This window comes from Phyllobates terribilis, unplaced genomic scaffold, assembly GCF_046119375.1.
Source record: "Phyllobates terribilis strain yellow unplaced genomic scaffold, ASM4611937v1 Scaffold_251__1_contigs__length_2838608, whole genome shotgun sequence".
NCBI lineage: Eukaryota > Metazoa > Chordata > Amphibia > Anura > Dendrobatidae > Phyllobates > Phyllobates terribilis.
Genome location: NW_027363011.1, coordinates 884,652 through 903,777, shown reverse-complemented (window position 1 = coordinate 903,777; position 19,126 = coordinate 884,652). Strand labels below are relative to the sequence as shown.

Sequence of the window (19,126 nt, the reverse complement as noted above, 5' to 3'; positions counted from 1 at the left end):
GGTTTTATTACTAGATGTAAAGAAGAAATCTAAATACTGTAGAACATAAATCTCAAATGTTTCCCTTATTATCTCCAGTAATTGTATTATTACACAGGATTTTTTGATGTTACATCTGCTCAACTTCTCATTTAGGTCTCTACAATATCAGATCATCTTAGTGAATATCTTCTATATTAGAGTTTTCCTGATTTACCCATCAAAGATAGTTATGGACACAGACAAGATGGCTGAGAAAATATTAAAAATCACCCTAGAGATCCTCTTCTGGCTTACTGGAGAGGTGAGAGATTCTGATTATGCCATATTACATCATTTTATCTATGGCAATGAAAGATGGACAGAACTGGAGAGGTGAGGACTCTGGAAATGTCTGTAGTGAGATTTATTAATGTGTCTCCATAAACAGGACTACACAATAATGGAGAAGACCTCTAGTGAGCGTTGTCAGGACCATGTGTCTGAGGGATTAGGAAGAACCCTGAGCCCAATCACAGGGCTTCCACCTCATCACCTGGTACATGAGAATATGAATGACCTTAAGATCCTAGATCTGGCCTACAAGATGATTGAGCTGCTGACTGGAGAGGTGACACTGCTGGGAATGCTGAGACATTTTATAGTAAAGCTATGAAGGGATTGGGGGATAACTCTGTCATTGTATGTGTCAGGTTCCTATAAGGTGTCAGGACGTCACCGTCTATTTCTCCATGGAGGAGTGGGAGTATTTACAAGGACACAAAGATCTGTACAAGGACATCATGATAGAGGTTCCCCAGCCCCTCACATCACCAGGTAATAGACAGAACTAAATACACACGGCCTATAATTATCTGTATGTAAAAAATGAATTCAGTCCCTGTATGTGTTTCCTCCAGATCTATCCAGTAAGAGGACAACACCAGAGAGATGTCCCCGTCCTCTTCTTTCACAAGACTGTAAACAAGAAGACCCCAATGTTCCTCAGGATCATCAGGTAGATGGAGAGAAGGTGTCATGAGATCTCCCCTATGATGTGTAGACGGCTGTGAAGGTCTTGTGCTCAGTCTTGTGTTATCCACCAGTATTATATGTTTTATACTTGTGTAATGAGAACGGTGGAGATGGCAGGATTAGTGCTGATCATAGATGTGACTGCTCCATCTGTCTGTGACTTGTACAATATTTTTTTCAGGATGAAGATCTGTTCCATATTAATACTATAGAGACATATGAAGGGGGTGATGACCTCTGTAAAGAAGAGATTCCTACATATGACTACCCAGGTGAGTAGTAATCACTAAATGAAGAGAAGTCACAGATTCTTCTCAGTCACAGGCTGTGGATAGTTTACTGGTCATGTAGGCTTGCCATATCACAATCGTGTGACCACCATTTTGGATCTAGACTAAAACCTTCTCTTCCACCAAAAATTGTTCAAATGACTTTGGGCATTGAAAGCCCTTTTCTATACAACTTACAACCTGGAAGATCCACCTACCAACTGAAATTAGAAGATCCTGACTTTTACCTGCCAGATCTGTAAACTACAAAGCTAAATGACAGCGTACGTAGAATGTGCTGACAAGTTAGAAAATCACTTGAAGAAAAATATTATGATGAGCCTGTAGGAGAAAGTGGAGGGTAATGATGCTGTCTGCTTCCTAGAATCCTGATATCTTATTAGATTAATCTACCTTCTCTCCGTTCTGTGCGGCTGAATGTGCTCATATGGTTCCAACAAGACCAGGTCCAGTCTTTATGACCAAACCTCGCTTTTATGATCGGCAACATTAAATGTGCAGTGAGGGCCAAGTGTGAATTTCTGTAGAATAACAACAGTTTCCCTTTACCCTGACTTTTCAATTTGTTTTTAAACCAAATAACTTCAAATAGATAAAGTATACAAAAAAACATTACACCTGTGCCATGATATATCTCTAAGCTGTGAGTGGCTGATGGCTGTAATAAAATTTACTCATGCCTGCAGGAGATATGTTGGCATGACTCGAGCCCTGGTTTCATGGATTCACTCCATGTCATAAATTATATTATCGATCCTAAAGAATTTAGATGCAATTTATCCTGAAATGGGGAGCACTAATACTTTCTCTACTCTTCTGGTCAGGACTCATAGTAGCTCCAATGGTCTACCATAAATAAGTGCAACTCTGGTTTAGTGTTGGAGTCCTCCCCCTTCCCCCAAACATACATTCTTGTTGGGGATGTAACGTGTTTTTTTATTGTCTTTTTTTTTACAGGTTCATTCTGTATGATAGTTTGATTGTGGTGGGATTGGCCTGCCTCACTTATGTGAGTCTGTAACTCCCTGGTAGTCCTTCAAAAAAGGTCTCCATTGTCTCTTCCAAATGCCCGAGTTCTTAATTTAAGACATTTCAGCTCTGCACTATTATAAAAAGTTCTCATTAAATGTATATTTCTTCTTGATACTCATCTGACAGAAAATATTGGCCCTTACTATTGTTTAAATTGCCAGGAGCTACCGAGAAGCATACTCTAATTATCCCAGATAGGCTTCACCACTAGTTACTCTTTCTTTTTTTTTTTCAATCTTTTCATTAGATGTGTTATTGTCTATAGTCAAAGTTTTGCCCATCATCCTTTAACCCCGCTACATGGATCTGTACTTACACAAAGACCCCTAGGCTTGGACTTGGTGTTGCCTGCTGTTCTGTGGTGTAAGATTACAAGAAGAATAGTCAGGTTACCGAATCAGAACCAGGAGGGCAGAAAAAATACAAATTCAGAAGACACAATAGTAGTCAGTAAATGGGCTGGGATCACAAGACGAAACGAAGAAGAAAATACACAACACGGGGACTTAACCAGTGGAGAACAAGGCTGTATCAGGCAGCTTCTGGCATTATGCATAAGCTTTAGTAGGGTGTAGTGCTTTCCATTTGAGTTAAGTAGGGAGCAAATTTAACTTTGGAAGAGCGGATTTTGCTGGATTGGTTTATGGAAGCCATGTTGCTTTTCAAGAGTTTTTGAGCCACTAATAATGTGGAAACCTCTGTTTTTCCATTGACAGATGATGGACCTGAGTGGGTGCTTGTTTTTTGTGAGATGAGTAGAAATTTTTATTGGTATCATTTTCTCATATTTCATATTTGTGAAGCATAATGAACAAAGAGTTGAACACCAAGCTGTACTGGTTCATGCTATGACGTTTTCTATTAGACTGTGAACTGTCATTGTCTTGGTGAATGATTCAAAATTTTTACATAACTTGCCATTTGTACCAACAGTTTAAGTAGAAATGTTCAAAAATATAAATTTCAAGAATATTTTATTCAAATGTAATTTTTTTTTACTTAGCAGATGACTGTACTAGGAGATCAGAGGGACAGCTGACATCTTCAATTTTCAAATCAGATGAGCTTGAGATCTCACAGGATACAATTGAAGGGAATGCCATTACTCCAGATATGCCATCATCCCTTCACAGTAAAGATGTGCCATCTGATCCTTTGGAACAGGTCCTATCTTCTGATTCATTACTAACTACTAAGGAAAATCAAAGTCACAAAATAAGCATTAAAAAACAAATTGACCCTAAAGCTAAGAAGCCATTTCCACGGTCAGAATGTGGAAATAAATTTACCCTCAAAAAGTTTTTTCTTAAACATCAAAAAATTCACACAGCAAAGAGTAAATTTTCTTGTTTCAAGTGTATGAAATGTTTTAACAAGAAAGCAAGTCTTCTTAATCATCAAAGAACTCACACAGGGGAAAAGCCTTTTTCCTGTTCAGAATGTGGGAAATGTTTTAACCAGAAATCAGATCTTGATAGACATCAGAGAACTCACACTGGGGAGAAACCTTTTTCCTGTTCAGAATGTGGGAAATGTTTTAACCAGAAATCAGATCTTGTTACACATCAGAGAACTCACACAGGGGAGAAGCCTTTTTCCTGTTCAGAATGTGCGAAATGTTTTAACCAGAAATCAAATCTTGTTAAGCACCAGAGAACTCACACAGGAGAGAAGCCTTTTTCATGTTCAGAATGTGGAAAATATTTTACAGAGAAATCAAGTCTTATCAAACATCATAGAATTCACACAGGGGATAAGCCTCTTTCATGTTTTGAATGTGGAAAATGTTTTAACCTTAAAGTGGATCTAGATAGACATCGGAGAACTCACACAGAAAAGATACCTTTTTCATGTTCAGAATGTGGGAAATGTTTTAACCAGAAATCAGATCTTGTTAGACATCAGAGAACTCACACAGGGGTTAAGCCATTTTCCTGTTCAGAATGTGGGAAATGTTTTAACCAGAAATCACATCTTCTTAGTCACCAGAGAACTCACACAGGGGAGAAGCCTTTTTCCTGTTCAGAATGTGTGAAATGTTTTAACCGGAAAGCGCATCTTGATATACATCAGAGAAGTCACAGAGGGGAGAATCCTTTTTTATATCCTTAATGTGGAAAATGTTTTACTTGAAAAGACACACTTTTAGCAAGAAAAATTCTTGCTAATAAGTGAGTGCATCCTATAGACTGGAGATAGCTTCCTGTGACCGAGAACAATGAGACTGTGTCCTTCCTGATCAGTGAGAGAACTGCTGTCTCCTCAAGCCCCACACTTAGATCTGTTTGGTGCAGAGGAGGAGAGGAAGGTATCGGGACCTGTCCGGAGGCTGCACGTCCTGACTGAGCAGCTGAAGAACCTAGCTCATGGACCTTTCAGATCATGTAACACTGTTTTACATATTTTTAAAAGTTGTCAGGTTCCGTTATGAACTGTGCCATTTCTTAATGAGTTTGACCTGAATTTAAATTGGACAATGAGTTTTCCTTTTACTGCTACATATAATTAATGATAAAAGTTTCAATACTTTGAAACATTATTATTTTTGTAAATATACAGATGCAGAATATTTTATTATGCCAATTTTCTGATATTTATGTAGAGAAAACTTAGAAACAATTCAAATAACTAAAACCTGTCTATACCCTATTGCGAATTTTAAACAGTTACAGAAATTGCACTACAAAATTAGTCCTCATTCAGTAACAACTGTTTTTTGCTTGTTTCTTGTACTACTGTATCGGATCATCTCTTAAAATTATGCCACAATAATCTGGAAGCATTGATGGATTTCATTTTCCTTGAAATCTTTTCTCCATAGCTGCAATATCTTGGTTACATCTCTCACCATCCTTGTCTCTCACTACTCCACAGTTTGGTGTAAGAAAAGTCTAGAATGTAAGCAATTAATCATTAAGGACTAGTGATGAGCGAGCACTAAAATGCTCAGGTACTCGTTGCTCGGGTCGAGCAAATTGGAATACTCGGGTGCTCGATCCGAGCAATGAGTCCAATGGAAGTCTATGGGAAACTCGAGTATTTTTCAGGCGACTTCCCCGGCGGTCTGCAGAGGGTCTAAAAATTGTCCAAATCTATGGGAACAGTGCTCAAATGACAAGGGAAAGACCCCTGCAAGCATTTCTGACTCCCAGGTCACTGCTGTAAACAATGTTGTCAGAGGTATTACGCCACTTTTACGGACTCACAATAAAACATACAAAACAAAACCAAAATGTATTTTCCTGGGAAATATGTTAAGGAACTTCCTTTCCAGGGTAATGACTTGTATATAAGGCAAAATAAATAGCCAAAAACAAAAATACTCCTCCACACCTTGGGCTATGTTCACACGTAGCGTTTTTGATGCGTTTTTGCACTTTTGCATTGCTTTCAACCAAGACAAATGCATTCACTGGGAAATGTCATTTTAACATTTTACAACCTTATCTGGCCATGTGGCGTGTGACACATCATCAGACACATGCATACAGTGCTGAAAAGACATGGTAACAGCATGGGGAAGACCTCTGGAAGCATTTCTGACTCCCAGGTCACTGCCTAAAAGTGTGCCCATCATAAGTGATCCTGGGAGCATGCGAAGATGCCTCCCGTCATGCACCTGTCATTGCAGACTTGCAACAATCCCTGTCCACGTCCTTGTCACAGTGCAGCATTCAGTTGTCCCTACCCCATTCCTTGGAATGCAAGCGCAAGTATGCTGCCAGCCACCCACCCTCCCACATGCTGCAATACTATACTGCCAAATTTTTGACAGCTGCTTGCACTTGAAATGTGGCCTTTTAGGCTCGTGGAGGCAGAAGCTGTCCACAATCTTATGGCGGCGGCGGCCGGTTATCCATACTTTGTCCCCAGCTGGCACTATTTTTCCCGGTATCGTCTCCGCCTTCCAGAAGCACGGGTCCCACAACATTACCTGTGCCCTCCCCAGTGCACTTACTAGGAAGGACCACTGAGAGTTGTATTTAGCTTGGTGAAAGGACTGACATAGAGGGAAACCGTATCTACCCTGGGTGTCATTTCTCCCAGGAAGTCCTCTAATGCAGCTTATTGCAGAAGCAATGGCAGCCCATCCAACATCAACTCGCACTTGTCGGTGGTGCTTTGACACACAAACATCTTTCTTTGCGTATTTAATTTGATGAATACAGTGAATACAGAGTTGGACAATGGCCTGATCTTCAATGCGGTATGAGAAATAACATGCATAAGCATGTCCGATCTACATTAAATGGATCAGCCATAGAGTGCCCGAGAACCTTCCCCCACACTTTTCTTAGCCAGGGCTGCTTCTCGGCAGGGTTGGACGGGCCCACCAGAGAACCGGAGACTCCTTCGGTGGGCCTTGGCTTCTCCTTCAGGAGAGTTCATAGTCCTGAGATGAGGCCATGATGATGATAGAGGCCACCATCTGCTTAGTTTTCTGTTACTTGGAATGCAAGCGCAAGTATGCAGCCACCCACGCACCCACAGGCCACAATACTAAACTGCCAGATTTCTGGGCAGCTATTTGCACTTGAAATATGGCCTTCTAGGCTCGTGGAGGTAGAAGCTTTTCACAATCTCATGCCAGCGGCAGCTGGGTGTCCATACTCGGTCCCCAGCCGCCACTATTTCTCCCGGTATAGTCTCCGCCTTCCACAAGCACGGGTCCCACAACATTACCCGTGCCCTCTCCAGTGCACTTACTGGGAAGGACCGCCTAACCACAAACACGTGGACAGGTAAATGTGGCCAGGGACGGTACGGAGCCAGTACACAGTTTTTTTTTGCTGAGAGTTGTATTTAGCTCGGTGAAAGGACTGGCATAGAGGGAAATCGTATCTACCCTGGGTGTCATTTCTCCCAGGAAGTTCTCTAATGCAGCTTGTTGCAGAAGCAATGGCAGCCCGTCCAACATCAACTCGCACTTGTCAGTGGTGCTTTGACACACAAACATCTTTCTTTGCGCATTTAATTTGATGAATACAGAGTTGGACAATGGCCTGATCTGCAATGCAGTTTGAGAAATAACATGCACAAGCACGTCCGATCCACATAAAATAGCAGCCATAGAGTGTCCAGGAACCTTCCCCACACTTTTCTTAGCCAGGACTGCTTCTCGGCAGGGTTGGACGGTCCCACCAGAGAATCCTCTGGTGTGCCCTGGCTTCTACCTCAGGAGAGTTCATGATAGCGCTAACTTTGCAGCTGCTATGGGGCTCTTGAGCGGGGAAGAAAGGTGAGCCCTCAGAATCAAATCCTCTGGTGGGCACAGTGTTTTTCAATCTGAAACAGCTTCTTAGTGGGAGTTGTATTTCACCACAGCCATATTCTTTAGCTCGGTGAAAGTACTGGCATAAAGAGAAACTGTATCTACTCTGGCTGTCATTTCTCTGTCACCAGGTTCTGCCCATTGTCACACACGACCATGTCTGGGTGTATGTTCAGCGGTGAGAGCCACTGATCAGGCTGCTGTGTTACAGCTTTCAACAACTCTGCAGCGCTGGGCGGTTTGTCACCTAAGTATTAAGCATGTTATCTTCAGCACAGCCTGTTGCCGCTTGGCCAAGGCAGTGCTGTCAGCTTGTGACTGATGTGGTCATTTCGGAGATGGAGGAGGAGGTGCAGGAGCTGAACAATGTGATTATATTGGGGTTAAATATTGGGGTTAAAATTCTTTTATACTAAAGAATGATCCTATTGTTTTGGGGTTTTTTACGTTATTTTTTAAGACAAATGCATTCACCGGGAAATGTCATTTTAACATTTTACAACCTTATCTGGCAATGTGGTGTGTGACACATCATCAGACACATCCTGTTTTATTTATGATGGAGGGACTCTGAAAGTCATAAAGCCTATTTTTATAGGGCCATCAGACGGCCCTTACTATTCTTAAAAGGCCAGCAGTCGGCCCTCCCTATTGTTAGAGAGCCATCAGCCAGCTATGCTTTGTTGTTCCCATTATTAACAAGTGGGTCTCCTATACTGTTATTGCGTATGCAGTGACTGCAAGGGCTGCCAAAAATTTGGACGCAACCCAATACCCCTTTGAAGAGACATAGAGGAGGGTCTTAGTAAAAAAACACATGAACATACTGTATAATTTTTTTTTTTTATGGGCATAAACACCCTTTAAAATAATTATGTGGGTGTTGCATCACTGACCACGGTCACCCTGGTGATATGGTGGTGGAGGTTGAGGAGAAGGAGGAGGACAAGAGCAAATAGCCAAAATTAGGAAGCGTATACCCATGTGTGGGTGTGAGGAGGTGCATGGGAATACACCTCCCAAACAAAGACACTGAATTTTAGTTCATGTTACGCTGCTATCATTCGGTGGTGTTGAGAAGTCTGGCCCAATCCAGCCCTTGTTCATTTTTATAACAGTCAGCCTGTCAGCATTTTCAGTTGACAGGTGGATGCGCTTATCAGTTATAATTCCACCAGCGTCACTAAAAACCCGCTCTGATAAAACGCTAACGGCAGGGCAGCCCAGGACCTCCAAGGCATAGAGAGGCAGTTCATTCCACGTATCCAGCTTGGATACCCAATATTTATAAGGCACAGAGGAATCACGGAGGATGTTGGTACGGTCGGCAAGGTACTCTCTCAGCATCTTCCCAAACTTTGCACTCCTTGTGAAAGTACCCCGCACTTGGGGCCTGTGCGATGGAAGGGTCTGAAAAAACTGTCCAAGAACTTTGACAGTGTTCCCCTGCCTCTGCTGGATTACATTTGTGTCTTTCTCGCCTGTACTCCTTGGTTGTTCAACAAACTGTGACCTCTGCCGCCAGCGTTTTCAGATGGGAATTTTTTTAATAGTTCTGCAACAAGGGCCTTCTGGTACTGCCCCATTTTTGTAGACCTGTCCGCCTCAGGAATAAGAGATATAAAGTTCTCCTTGTAGCATGGATCTAGAAGTGTCACCAACCAGTAATGACTGTCACCCAAAATTTTGAGAATGCGAGGGTCATGGGAAAGGCAGCGCAACATAAACTCAGCCATGCGTGCCAGACTGCTAAAAGGCAAGACTTCCGTGTCCTCACCAAGAGGATGACTGACCATGCTCTCCTCCTCCTCCCCCTCTCTGTCCTCTGGCCATCCACGCTGAACAGAAGGTATGACAGCTGTGCAGGTAGTACCATCTATAGTGCATGAAACTAGCTCCTATTCTTCCTCCTCCTCCTCCTCTTCCTCATTGTCATCAAATCCACATTGGGATGAGATGAGGCTGGGCTGTGTGTAATCACCCTGTATGGTTCCTTGCTCCATCTCATCTTGTTCTGCCTGCAATGCATCCTCTTTGATTGTGAGCAGAGAGTGTTTCAGAAGACAGAGAAACGGGATGGTGACGCTAATTATGGCATCATCGCCGCTCACAATCTTGTTGGAGTCCTCAAAATTTTGAAGGATGGTACATATGTCTGACATCAATGTCCTCTCCTGAAGTCTTATGTTTGGAGTCTGAACTGAATGCCGATGACCTTGTTGATGCTGGTACTCAACAACTGCCCTCTTCTGCTCACAGATCCTTCCCAACATCTGCAGTGTAGAGTTCCAACGCGTGGGGACAACACATACCAGTCTGTGAGCCGGAAGCTGCAAACGCTGCTGAAACACGGCAAGGGCGGCGGAAGCTGTAGGTGACTTTCTAAAATGGGCACACAGGCGGCGTACTTTAATAAGCAGATCCGGCAGCTCTGGGTTGGATTTGAGAAACCGCTGAACCATGAGGTTTAGCACATGGGCCAGGCATGGTACGTGTGTGAGCTCGCCTCACCTCAGAGCCGCCACCAGGTTCCGGCCATTGTCACACACGACCATGCCTGGCTGTAGGTTCAGCGGTGTCAGCCACAGATCTGCCTGCTCTTTCAGAGCTGTCCACAACTCTTCAGCATTGTGCGGTTTGTCACCTAAGCATATTAGTTTCAGCACAGCCTGTTGCCGCTTGGCTGAGGCAGTGCTGCAGTGCTTCCAGCTTGTGACTGATGTGATCATTTCGGAGATGGAGACTGAAGAGGAGGAGGAGGCTGAAGAGGATGAGGTGCAGGAGCTGTAGACTGGGGGCATCCCTGATTGACCTAGGGCCCGCAATCCTCGGCGTCGGGAGGACGTGTTCCGTCCCAAAGTTCGACTGGGTCCCAGCATCCACTATGTTAACCCATTTGCCGTCAGCGAGATGTACCATCCCTGCCGACAAGCACTTGTCCACTTGTCCGTGATTAGGTGGACTTTCCCGGTAACTGCGTTGTTGAGGGCATGGCTAATGTTTTGGGCACGTGCTTGTGTAATGCGGGGATGGCACACCGGGAGAAATAGTGGCGGCCCGGGACCATGTACTGAGGGACGGCCGTGCCATCAGGTTGCGGAATGCTTCCGTCTCCATGAGCCTAAAAGGCAACATTTCGAGCGCAAGCAGTCGTGAAATGTGGGAATTTAGTACTGTGGCCTGTGGGGCGTTGGCTGCGTATTTGCGCTTGCGTTCCAAGGACTGGGGTATGGACAACTGAACGCTGCGCTCGGACCAGGACTTGGACGTGCTACCTGATGCTGCTACTTGAGAGTGTGCAATGACAGATGCAGGGCAGGAGGCATCTTCGCATGCACCATGGACAGGGGATTGGCTTGCATGCACAACAGCGGAAGAAGCAATGGTGCCACCCGCAGACACTGTTCCTGGACCCTGGGGTTCGGCCTGCAAAGTCAGGTGCTTTTCTGCCATGTGCCTGATCATGCTGGTGGTGGTCAGGTTGGTCGTTTTGCCACCCCTGCCACGGTTGCCTGCCTTCTTTCTGCGGCCACCACAATGCTTCTTCCTGCCTGTTGGGGTGCTCCGCCTCCCTCTCCCTGTGTGCTGCTGTCATCGCTCTGCATGTCCTCCTGCCAGGTTGGGTCAGTTACTATATAATCCACCACCTCATCTTCCACTTCTGCACTCTGGTCCTAATCCTGACTTTCTGCCTATTGTGTCTCATCATCGTCCACCTCTTGTGACACTTTCCCACCGTCCCCTTCATGTGACCGTAGCTGCTCAAATATTTGAGCATCGCTACATGCGATCTCCTCTTGCCCCGCTTCAAGTGGACCGGGTGAGAGGCCCGAATCTATAAATGGGAAAGTAAACAGCTCTTCGGAGTGTCCAAGTGTGGGATCAGTTGTCTCTGGGCACTCAGCATAGTGGGAGGAAGGAGGTTCAGGGTGAGGAATATGCTTTCCAGACTTACAGCTACTGAGACTTGACCATGTGGAAGACAAGGTGGTGGTGGTGGCTGAGTGACTGGAAGCATTATCTGCTATCCAACCAATAACCTTTTGACACTGCTCTGGGTTCAGTAGTGGTGTGCTGCAGTCCCCTATTAATTGGGACAGGAAGGTCAAGCGAAAAGATGTGGGTGCTTGTTGTGGCACAATTTCAACTTGCCCACGGCCTCGGCCTCTGCATGCACCATCATTACCATCAAGTCCAGTTCCCCGTCCCTTGCCACGTGCCTTGCCCATTTTAAATGGAGGACAATATCTTCCACGCTCACGACAAATGACTGAATTTGGAGCGAACTTATATGTGATCCGTGTGACGGACAAAACACAGTTTTAAATACCTGACCTGTAGGTAACAATTTTGAACAGCAAACTGGTGTCAATTGCTTCACTGACACACTGGAACAAATTTTTAATGGAGGCCAGAAATGGCAGTATTTTCTGAAAACGTATATGTGATCCGTGTGACGGAGAAAACACAGTTTTAAATACCTGGCCTGTAGGCAACTGTTTTGAACAGCAACCCAGTGTCAAAAACTTTGCTGACACACTGAAATTTTTTTTTAATGGAGGCCAGAAATGGCAGTATTTTCTGAAAACGTATATGTGATCCGTGTGATGGAGAAAACACAGTTTTAAATACCTGGCCTGTAGGCAACTGTTTTGAACAGCAAACCAGTGTCAAAAACTTTGCTGACACACTGAAATTTTTTTTTAATGGAGGCCAGAAATGGCAGTATTTTCTGAAAACGTATATTTAATCTGTGTGATGCAGAAAACACAGTTTTAAATACCTGGCCTGTAGGTAAGTAGTTTGAACAGTAAACTGCTGTGAATTGCTTCACTTACACACTAAAGGAAATTTTTAATGGAGGCCAGAAATGGCAGTATTTTCTGACAACGTGCCTGCGCTCCTCAGTGTCTCTGAAGGATGGCATGCTGGACGGCAGCGTTCTGCTACCATCCAGCCTGCCATCTCAATGCCGTCCCAGCGTGGAAGAATTCTCCTGCTCAAGCGGTGACGTCCTTCGCCGGCACTGCGTGCATAGGAGAATTCTCCCACGCTGTCAGTGACGTGCATGAGGTGAGCTGAGTTCATTGGACATGAACTAGGCTCATCTGGATGCCGTCACAGCCAGACACTGAGGAGCTTCACTGAGGAGCTTCTCAGTGTCTGCGGCATGGCAAACTGGATGGCAGAGTTCTGCTGCGATCCAGCCTGACATGTCAATGTAGCAGAGCTGAAGCCGCCCTGGGAACCATGGAAAGGTAAGGATGAGATTGGTTTATTATTTTACTTTTATTGCAGGAGATCGTTGGCTTTTTCTGGAATGGGTGTGACGATAAGTAGAGTCTAATTTACAACATTAAACAATTGTGTCTTTATTTCAATTAAAGGACTTTATTCTGGGTGTTTGTGTTTTTTTAAAACTTTCACTATGGGGTTAGTAATGGGGGTGTCTTATAGACACCTCTCCATTAGTAACCTGGGCTTGATGTCAGCTGGCATTATAAGCTGACATCAACCCCAACCCTATTACCCCACTGCCACCGCTACAGGGCTGTGGGAAGAGCGAGGCTAAGTGCCAGAATTTGGCGCATCCTATGGATGCGCCATTTCTGGGGCGGCTGACGGCTGGTGTTTCTAGCCTGGGAGGGGGCCAATATTCATGGCACCCTTCCTGGGCTATTAATATCAGCCCCCAGCTGTCTGCCTAGCCTTTGCTATCTATTAAAAAAGGGGGGACCCCACGTCATTTTTTTTGGGGTCCCACATTTTAATAGCTAGTAAAGGCTAGGTATTCAGCTGGGGGCTGATATTAGTAGCCTGGGAAGCTCTGTGGGTATTACCCCCTTCCCAGGCTTCAAACATCTGCCCCTGCTGTCTGCTAAAGGCTAAAATTACGGGGAACCCTACGCCAATTTTTTTTTTTTTTTTTTAATAAATCCTTTATTTTAACACTAAATGACAAGTACAGTAATCAACACTGTCACTGTACTTATTATATGTGTGACTTACATGTTTCTATCTAATCTATGTGTGATGCTCTATTCTTTCTGTTCTAAATTGTCGGGTACCGGTGTATACCGCTGCTGAATTGTCGGCTTTTCATGTTTCACTGTGAGCACTGTTCCCATCGATTTGGGCAATCACTGTAATGCCACAACCACCATGGCTGTGACATTACAGTGAGTGGCAGATAATCTCTGCATGGTTGGTGCTCTAAATAGCACCAAACATGCAGGACGGGGACCCGAGCTCCCGCCCGAGCATCTATAAAGTATTCGGCGAGCTCCGAGCATCTTGAGTACTGAAATGCTCGGGCGAGTACCGAGCAGGGGCGAGCATGGTCGCTCATCACTAGTAAGGAATATTCTGAGTGGCATCTATAATGTCCTTGTCAGTCCAAAGTCTGTACACATGGACCATTCCTCCTTGACCATTGGGGACCTCAATCATGGGGTAACTCTGTGCCTCATCTATTCTAAGGAGTTTGGGACTAGTACCAGTACGGGTCAAACTACGGTCTAACCTTATAGGAGAACCTACATCCAGGTCTGGAATACTTAAATCCCTGGTCTGAGTTAACTCTATGGTAGGAGGAATGTCTCCAAACTCTGGAGCAGAGGGTGGTTGCACTTGCGGGGCAGGAGAGGAAGCGTGATGAGGTGGGGGTCTATTCGCAGCCATACATCTTCCTTATCACACAAGGGCATCATCTCAGTCCTTTTCTCCTGTTTTTTTCTTTTGTCTACCATTTTCTCTCTTTCTTGCCTCACTCAACCATTTATTCACACTGGCAAGACCATACTTTCTTTTCTCCTTCTCATTACAATGTTGTATTTCTTGTACCAAATTTTCACATTTTGTCAAAGTAAGTTTATCATAAAATCTAAACTTTTTATGCCATTTATCAAGGTACTTCACACATTCAGGGTCTATTTTTTGCATATACTTAATATCCCCTTCTAGTGTTCCCTTTTTATTGTCACACCAGACACAACCACAATCCACACTATTGCCTGAAACATTTCCCATGTTCACAACTTATATCCCAAACTCCAGACTGTTTGTTCAGCTTTGGTGGTATGTTCTTCCTGGTTGTGCAAGATTAAAGGGGCACCTGAATGGTCTATTTTTTAGAAACATACACTTTTTCACTCTATTTGTGTAAGAGTTAGGCCTATAAGTTTATGGCCAACAAGAACACAATGTATATTTAATCTGAAGACTGTTATTTCCATGTATCATGATGAAAAAGGACCGTATCCAGTTTCATTCAAGGGTTACTTTCTTGATACAATCTTAACAACTTTCCAGCCTTCAGATGAAATACATAATAACAATCCTGCCTTACAAGTGAGGACAAGACATTAAAATATAGCTGTGGATCTACGTCCCATAAGGACGAAGGTAAAACAACAAGATGAGATATATGTACAATGCAAATCCTTACACACTAGATGTCTACCCACTTGTAAGAAGTCTGACAAATATCAGTGGAATTCATATGTCATTAATAAGATAGAAGATTCTACTGGTTTCTTATTACTGTTACTAATACCCAGGATCTAAATAATCCTCGCTGATTACACTATGTCCTAGGTATATACCAGCTTGAATCTCTATATCCTGCCACCTTCGTCCAATAAAGGTTTATAACAGTACAAGCACACAATATACAACAATTTCCAGTTAGAGACTGGACATACAATATATGTCTCTGTGTATGTGTGTAATAGACAAGAAAAACATATAAGACAAGAGATAAAAGTTCCCTCGTACTCCTAGAGCTGAAGTGCTGAGATAAAGTCTATTGACACCGCCTCTTTATTTCCAGAGACGTTCCCGTTCTTAAAATCAGGTATTCAGAGCACCACCGGCGCGGACTCTATGAACTCCTCAGTGTTATTAAGAGAAAAACACATAACAATACAACAGCAAATATTCTCTATTTAGGGATCAGATGGCGTGTACCTTGGTGTTTTAAACATCACAATAACCTATGAGTTGTCTCCAGTCCACAAATGACTGTCAACCACACCTAAGTGGACTCCCTTATACACTCAGGATTTTATATTTCAATCCTTATACATTCACTCAAGAGATCATTCAAGGAGTCTCATATGTAACATAAAACATATTTATGGCGTTTTAGTTCTACAAAAAACAAACGAATGAAAACTGCACATTCAACAGGAATCAAAATTCAACAAACTACAGAAGACAAAGCAAAATACCGGTAAAAAGTAATCTTATATTGAGCTCTTATATTGGGTTAATCCAGTGGATTCTTTAATCCCCGGGGGTCCTCGACCCTCACCATCTAGATAAATTTAACGTGCACACAGAGTTTTTTATTCCACAGTAGCCTTCTCACATTGGCTGTGTACCCATTCTACAAAATTTCTTACAACAACTAACAAACTCCAATCACATTTATGGAGTTTCGCAACTTACAGGAGTTTTACAACCCCAATTGCATGTGAACAACTTCCAACTTACAGGAGCCTACAAACTCCAATTGCAAATGTTCACAATCACAGTCGCCAAATCAATTTCTAGAATAACATCAATACTGGATTAACAAAGTTACCAAATTGAATGGTCTTACCTGTATTCAGATATAGACGATTCCCAGAGATCCTTGAACTATACTAAATCCGTCACTGTCCCTCAGTCTGGGATAACTGACAATGCCTCTGTTGACACCAAACTTGAAGGTGGAGGACTTACTACAAGAGTTACAAAACTCCCCCGTCCACAGTTTGCAGTCCTCACCGGTGAGGGAAAGATGTTGGATTCCCGGTCAACGCACCAAAATGTCAGTGGAATTTTCTTCCTTACCAATTAGAAATCGTCCACACCTGAATTCGCAAGATAATTTGTTGTTTAGTTATCTTGTAGCAAGGAGACAAATTGATAGCCACAAAATCAAATGTCTACCCCATTGTCAATTTGTTTGAGTTTAAGTAGACACTGAAAGGCGTGTATTCTACTTCTGGAAACTTACAGAAAGAGATAAAGAACATATGGACAGAAAAGATATGAAGACCCTCTAGTTTTGACTAAGCATCTAATTAAAGAGATAAGAAAGTGAAAACACTATTTTCAGGAGATCAGCAGATATTCACAAACTTTAGAAGATACACTCCTCATTCTTATTTCAACTGAATGTCATTTTACATCTAAAATGCCTTATATACAATAAATAATAAAATAAGCAATGACTTTATTACAATTATTATAACACATTGTATGTGTGGGCTTGGCAGGGGCAATAAATGGTCCGTGTTTACTCAAACAGATAACACAAAAAAACAAACATTCACACAAAGGGGTAGTATTAAGTAATGTTTGCCATATGCATGGAGAACAATACCGGGCAACACATGGCCACCTAATGGTTGATACATGTAATGTTTATTTTTGGCACAGATATTATGGATCCAAAAGCCAAGAAAACTTACACTCGCCTTGCAACATACAGTTAATACATTGGATTATATAGGTGAAAATTTATCCATAAGGGTAAAAATTCAAAGGCATCAAATTCACTTCACATATGGTGCAATGCAAGAAGCAGAAATAAAATAAATGCTAGCAGAAAGTTACAAGGCCATGGAAGGGAAATCCAAACAATATTGCATTTTGTTTTGGTGCAAAAATTTAAAAGGATCTGGCCAAACAAATAACCACACATACTGGATGTACACATGGCAGCTAATTTATTTCATTTTTTAAAAATGAACTAACACTTTAACCCCTTTAAAGCCCAAGACGTACTAATACGCATCTGCCCCCTGGGCTTTAAGAGCCTGATATGTATTAGTACGTCATCACGATCGCACACAGGCTGTGCGGGCGCGATCGCCGCCGGGTGTCAGCTGATTGTCACAGCTGACACCCGGTACTAGGTGCAGGGAGCGGTCCCGCATCATTCCCGGCACATTAACCCCCGCAATGCTGCGATCGAAGTTGATCGCAGCATTTCGGTGGCAAGGGGAGATAATCGCATTACTCACCTCCTCTTCCGGGCTCCAGCGCTGTCGCGGCTTCCCGGATGTTGCCATTGACGACCCGATGTCGTCATGCCAACATCCGAGTCACCAGACAGCAGGAAAATATTTTGGTCATGCGCAGTGCATGATCAAACTATCTTCTCCCTGTGAAGCGCTGACAGCCTGCATAGCACAGGGATGGTGCTCCATTACTGTGCTATGCAGGCAATCAGAATAAAAAAAGTGAAAGTCCCAGAGTGGGACAAAGTATAAAAGTAAAAAAAAAGTGTCAAAGTGAAAAAAAAAATAGAATTTTTTGTTGTAAAAATATAAAAAAAAAATAATCCACCAAAAATAAAAATATAATGTACCCATCAATAAATATTATTATGACAAAAAACAAACAATAAAGGTACACATATTTGGTATCGCCGCATCCAGAACGACCTGACCTATAAAATTGTCCCACTAGTTAACCCCTTCAGTGAACACGGTAAAAAATAAATAAATAAAAAAGCGAAGCAAAAACAATGCTTTATCATCATACCGCCAAACAAAAAATGGAATAACACGCGATCAAAAAGACGAATATAAATAAAAATTGTACCGCTGAAAACGTCATCTCGTCCTGCAAAAAAACAGCCATACAGCTCCATCAGCCGAAAAATAAAAAAGTTATAGCTCTCAGAATAAAGCGATACAAAAAATTTTTTTTTTCTAGAAAATAGTTTTTATTGTGTAAAAGCTCCAATACATAAAAAAATGATATAAATGTGGTACCACTGTAAACGTACTGACCCGAAGAATAAAGCTGCCTTATCAATTTTACCACACGCGGAACAGAATAATAAAAAAAAAAAAAAACAATTCCTGAATTGTTTGTTTTTGTTTATTCTGCCTCCCAAAAATCGGAATAGAAAGCGATCAAAAAATGTCACGTCCCTGAAAATGGCACCAGTAAAAACTCATCCTGCAAAAAACAAGCTGTCACATGACTCTGTCTGCCAAAATATGGAAAAATTATAGCTCTCACAATATGGCGATGCAAAAACTAGATTTTACAAAAAAAATGCGTCTTTTAGTGTGTGACAGCTGTCAATCATAAAACCTCAATATGATTCTGGCATCTCTGTAATCGCACCAACTCGAAGAATAAAGTCGTCTAATCACTTATACCGCACGAGGAATGGTGTAAAAAATAAACTCTCGGTTTAGGGTTCTGCTAGGGTTAGGGTTGTGGTTGAGGTTAGAGTTGTGCTAGGGTTAGGGTTGGGGTTAGGTTAGGGTTAGGGTTGGGGTTGGGGTTAGGGTTGGGGTTAGGGTTGGGGTTAGGTTAGGGTTGGCGTTGGGCTAGGATTGGGGTTGGGGTTGGGCTAGGATTAGGGTTGGGGTTGGGCTAGGGTTAGGGTTGGGATTTTTTCAAAAGTAAAAAAAAAAAGATGACGATATGGCGACTAGGGTTGAGCGCAAGTGCTTTTTATTTTCACGGCTCCATGTTATAAACTTCTGTAAATCACTTGGGGGCTCAGGGTGCTCACCACTCATCT

The 19,126-nt window shown here is 42.8% G+C and overlaps 3 protein-coding genes across 4 annotated transcripts in view; all 3 read left to right on the top strand.

The window, feature by feature from the left end:
- The window catches only part of LOC141218921 (gastrula zinc finger protein XlCGF66.1-like), a 384,436-nt gene that overhangs the window by 255,401 nt on the left and 109,909 nt on the right, over positions 1–19,126 (top strand). The window lies entirely within an intron of this gene.
- Positions 163–2,606, top strand: LOC141218925 (gastrula zinc finger protein XlCGF66.1-like). Its single transcript, XM_073665980.1, has 6 exons — positions 163–283; positions 410–589; positions 672–795; positions 879–976; positions 1,175–1,232; positions 2,563–2,606. Exons 1-6 carry the CDS (start codon positions 212–214, stop codon positions 2,604–2,606), a joined length of 576 nt encoding a protein of 191 aa, XP_073522081.1. The 5' UTR covers positions 163–211.
- LOC141218902 (uncharacterized) lies at positions 1,139–5,245 on the top strand. Of its 2 annotated transcripts, none has more exons than XM_073665955.1 (2): positions 1,139–1,265; positions 3,322–5,245. In XM_073665955.1, exon 2 carries the CDS (start codon positions 3,429–3,431, stop codon positions 4,425–4,427), a length of 999 nt encoding a protein of 332 aa, XP_073522056.1. In that variant the 5' UTR covers positions 1,139–1,265; positions 3,322–3,428; the 3' UTR covers positions 4,428–5,245. The 2 variants fall into 2 exon arrangements, with proteins under 2 accessions (XP_073522056.1, XP_073522055.1); XM_073665954.1 differs by having other exon boundaries at positions 3,319–5,245.